The 4,433-nt window shown below is 46.2% G+C and overlaps 1 protein-coding gene across 1 annotated transcript; it reads right to left on the bottom strand.

Annotated features, from left to right (window-relative positions):
- Positions 1–58: 58 nt before the first annotated feature.
- Positions 59–4,433, bottom strand: LOC116392621 (prolyl 3-hydroxylase 2-like). The gene is made up of 2 exons (XM_031864279.1): positions 3,769–4,433; positions 59–1,124 (listed from the first exon to the last, which is right to left on the bottom strand). The coding sequence occupies exons 1-2, from the start codon at positions 4,183–4,185 to the stop codon at positions 1,068–1,070; spliced, it is 474 nt and encodes a 157-aa protein (XP_031720139.1). The 5' UTR covers positions 4,186–4,433; the 3' UTR covers positions 59–1,067.

The raw sequence follows: 4,433 nt of genomic DNA, 5'->3' as shown, positions 1-4,433 counted from the left end.
TTGCCGGCAGACTGCTGTTCTGCGAGGCCTCAGCGACACATTCACAGACGCCAGCGCTTCACAAAGTCACCCCCGAGCAAAGACCGCCTCCCTTCCACAACCTGCTGCTGTCTCGTCCCAGCCCACAACCCCACTGCAGTGACCCATTAGCAGCCTCCTCCTCCTCCTCCTCCTCCTCCTCTCCTGCAGCCGTTTAATTGTTAATCAGGGCGAGAGCTATATTGGTGTGTTACGCCACAGCGTGCCTCAACATTCTTGTAGTGCGCTATCCACTCATTTCCAGTCATGCAGAAGAGAAGGCCTTTGGCACAGACAAGTGCCACACTGTCTGGGCAAAGCACAGCACTGCACACTAGGTTAGGGAAGCAGCATGTTGGCTCTGCAGGTGTGTGCAGAGGAGCAGGTGATGGTGATCATTTACATTTATTAAAGACAGTGTTTCTCTTTAGTCACAATCTACATTTTCTTCAAGCCAGCATATGTTTATCTACGATGTCTACCTCTACTTCGTCTGATCCTGCGTTACTTCCTGTCTCACTCTCAGTCACTTTGCCAATGGGATAACAGCAAAAAACGACCCTCGACGTCAAACACATAAATCTGACTTGGAGGCGAACACACTGCCTTCCTCTGAGCAAAAGCCAGCCTTACAATCCTAATCCAAAGACATAGCTCATTCTCCCTCTGTCCAAGACCCTTCAATCCCCTTATATCAGCTGCAGATGACAAAGCTGCAGATCCCATCTAACTCACAAACATCGGGGTTTAAGCTGGACTGTCCCCACATGCTGCTGTGTTTTTTTTTTTTTTGTTTTTTTTTAAATCCGACTTTCACTCATTTATTCATAATCAAATTAAACATTGATAAATTCAAAGACTAGAAATAATGAGTCCTTCAGAATTGCTCCTTGGAACAGCAGTGCTGTGAGTCCGACCAGTTTCCGGATAAAGAGGCTGGAGATACGATCTCTTCTTGCTCCTGAGGGCAGTTCGGGGCCTCTGATCCGCTCTGCAGTCGGGCAACTGTAGTGAGAGCTGTGGCCGGAGCCAGAGATCACTGGAGGCCATCAGGGTCCAGCCGACAGAAGTCTCCCTTTAATACCTGCAAAAGGTGGCGTGCCTCTCTTTTTTTTTAGAAAAGCAAACAGACCACAACAGGAAAATAAAATATTTGCCAGGCTAAATGATGGGCGAGCTGGGGGGGGACATACGCAGCAGCCTGAGCAAGGAGAACAGTTGGTGACTGTGGAACCTCTTCTAACCCAATGGATGCATTGTGCCAGAGGCTGTCAGGAGGAGGGTGTGTGACGCTGGAATGTGCAGGAATGTTATTTATTTTCACAAACACCACCAAGTGCCCCCATACTAACACACACGTGAGGGCGCCTGCACACATATAGACACACACACACAAGATTCAGATACTAATGTGCATATGTACACACTGACTGGTCTGATGTGCTCTCATCGGGTTGGCCAATGGGAGTGCTTTAGAGCTGCCTCTCCTTACCTGTGGGCAAGATCAACATCAGAGCTCTCAACCTTGATGTGCTGCCATATACTTAGTTCATAAAGGCGTCAACACGCTACGAGACACAGGAGAGGACGGGATAAAGATTTAAAACATTCATGAGAGCTTTGGTTTCTGCTTTGTTGTGAAGAGAAAAAAAAAACAACTAAATGAGCCACTTTTTCCTCCAAACAGATGTTTGAGAAATCAAAGTTCTTTTTGCAAAAGATTAGTAATACGTTTTACAGCTGGGTGAGACTCTGTGTGTGTAGGGTTGTGTCATGCTCATGTCTAGACAGGAGCGTACACTTTTATGGAGGATGGCATCAGCTCAGACTCAGAAAAAATGGAAAAAATGGAGAAACCATTTGCCCAGCAGCAGACAGCAACAAGGCCCATGAACTTCCCACCACTTCTGAGGGGTGGAAGCTGTGTGTCATCACCCTGGCATTTTGGAACTGGTCTGAGATTAGCAACAGTGGAAGTCGACCGGGTCTCGGGTTAATGGAAGGAGACGGTGCCAGCTTCCCAAGTGAGCTCCAAAACGTCAAATGTCACTCTCTTGCTCACATGAAGGTAAAAAGTCCAATAATGCTCAACCACAGCTTGAGTTAATTATTTGTACAGTCACCGCTGTATCATTGCCACTGAAACTGCAAGTGTCCTGAAGTTGACCCTGACCGTGCTGTTGAGGGACGGATGCAGAAATACAACTCCCCTGCAGAAACATCTTTGTTTGTTGCAGTCACACATCTTATTGTACGCCTGCATGTTGAATGAAATTGTAAAGCTCAAGTTCTTCTCTTGTCATCTGTCGGAAGTCCAAGATAATCGTCAGCATAAAAGGAGATTGTTTCTTCCATACAAAACATGCTGACAAATACCTGCGGTAATACTAATGAATAGATCAATTCATATCAAGGGGGTCTCCAACTCTTTTTAAGGAGCTTTGAATACAAACATGGGGGCTCTTCATACATTTGTGAAACTACAAAATACAAACTGGTGCGATGGCAAATATTCGGCAGGCACATCAAACTCCTCAGAGGCAAATATAGCACACAGTCTGAATCAGCAAATCAGACTTTGTTCCCAGCTCTCCTGTTTTATCCGTCTCTTGGATTGTTCCCACGCCTACTGCTCAACATCGTCGCAGCCAAAAGATGGATCTCACGGGAAAAGCTGCTCTGGAAATTTGTAGGATTGTAGAGCGAATGACAAAAGATTTTCAAAGTGTAGAAATCAAGGAATAGTTTCAGTTTAGGAGTGTAAAATGAATGTAAAAGCGCACCGAATATATTATCTTTAAGTAAATCTTGAGTTAGTCACTCTCATCTAACAAGTGTGTTGAAAAAGGAGAAAGAAAAAGTTGGAGCTGCCAAAACGGAAAGAAGATTGACAAATATTTTGCCCCAAAATAGCAACTGCTGACAGAGGAGCTTTAAAAACCAAAGCGTGGCTGAAGCAGCTGCACAGACATCTCAACCTGCTGCGATTGGGCTGCTGGGCCTTGATCTACCCACAACTAAAACTAATATCAACAACATAGGATTATGTAAGCTGTGTGTGAGGCATGTAGTGCATGTTACATCACGCATGCTGCATGTTACTGCTGACAGGACTGAAAACTGACATAAAGCGTTAGCTTGTATTGAAAGAGTCTGACTGATATGATCAGCAGGACAGAATTGGCTTATCAGTCAGTATATATGCATGGCAGATATGTGGCACATTCATGTTTTTCCTGTATTTTATTGTTTAACTCGATTATTTTTGCTCCAACATGTACATATATTTGTTCAACTGTAAAACACCCTGCTGAATAATAGCTATTCTCCTCGAGTTGGCTCTTCTTTGTTATTGCACAATATTTAACCATTAAATATCAATATTGAGACCTGAAAATATATTTGTTTATATGGTTCAACTGCAGTGGAGTTGTAAATACCAAATACCATGCCTATGTCTGTGTCCCCTGTACTATATGTGGATATATTTAAGAAGTGAGGTACTGGCACATGTGTACATGCCCAAATATTGTATGTGAAATACTAGTGGCTGCACCACTGAATCCCTACAGTTGTTCCCTACATGTGTGCAGCAGACCTCCCATCACTCTGCATCACGTTGCTGTGCAGCAGCAACAGCTGATGAAGACTGCAGCAGGTAAAGTGGAGCAAAGCAGCGAGATTAATAATTCCCAGCTGAGTGCGCAGCAGCAGGGCTCCGTTGAGTCTGTTACCTCACATCCCCCTCACCTTCTGATATGCCAGCTGAAGATAGTTGTAAGGGATCCTCCGATGGAAGTCCTGCACTACATCCTCGCTGACTTTGTGCACGGACTGAGCACCGATTTTCTCCTCGATGCACGCGTTCATGCACGCAGCTCTCCGGAGCACCACGTCGGTGAAGCGTAGGTCCGAGAAGGTGTCATCGAAGGGATGCTGGTCCTGGCACCTCAACCGGCACCGGACTTTGGTGCGCCGGGCTTCTTTGTAGCTGCTGAGCGCTCCCTCCATGTAGCGCACCACATTTGTATAGTCGTTGTTGTAAAACGCCTGCACCGCGCTGTCATATAAGAGGTCGTACGGCTCCAGGAAGGCTGTTGAAGATGACAACGCGACAGTGAGGAGGGCTACGGAGAAGATAGCAACCGGTGAAAAGTTTCCATCCATCCTCTGCTTCGGTTCAGACGGTGAGGAGCGACAGGAGCAGACTGTCAGTCACAACTACGATCAGCTTAGACTCGTTGTAGAGTCCATTTAAAAGCTCCTCGCGGAGATAACGCAGGACGGCACCGGACCAGGGCGGAAATAATGTTGCTTTTGTCGGGGACACACATTTTGGTATGACCCCTCTCTGGCTCCGCTGACTCCTCCCCTCCAAGACGTGAATGGTCCGGAGCACATTCACGGCTTTCCTT

This window comes from Anarrhichthys ocellatus, unplaced genomic scaffold (assembly GCF_004355925.1).
Source record: "Anarrhichthys ocellatus isolate YVR2014 unplaced genomic scaffold, GSC_Weel_1.0 scaffold30, whole genome shotgun sequence".
NCBI classification, from domain to species: Eukaryota; Metazoa; Chordata; class Actinopteri; order Perciformes; family Anarhichadidae; genus Anarrhichthys; species Anarrhichthys ocellatus.
This window is presented reverse-complemented; position numbering and strand designations above follow the sequence as displayed.

Excerpts from the sequence above, each read along its gene's own strand:
- LOC116392621 (XM_031864279.1), bottom strand. The coding sequence starts at position 4,185 with ATGGATGGAAACTTTTCACCGGTTGCTATCTTCTCCGTAGCCCTCCTC. Across the intron at positions 1,125-3,768 it reads TTCAGCTGGCATATCAGAAG|AGAGGCACGCCACCTTTTGC; the intron begins GTGAGGGGGATG and ends CTAAAAAAAAAG.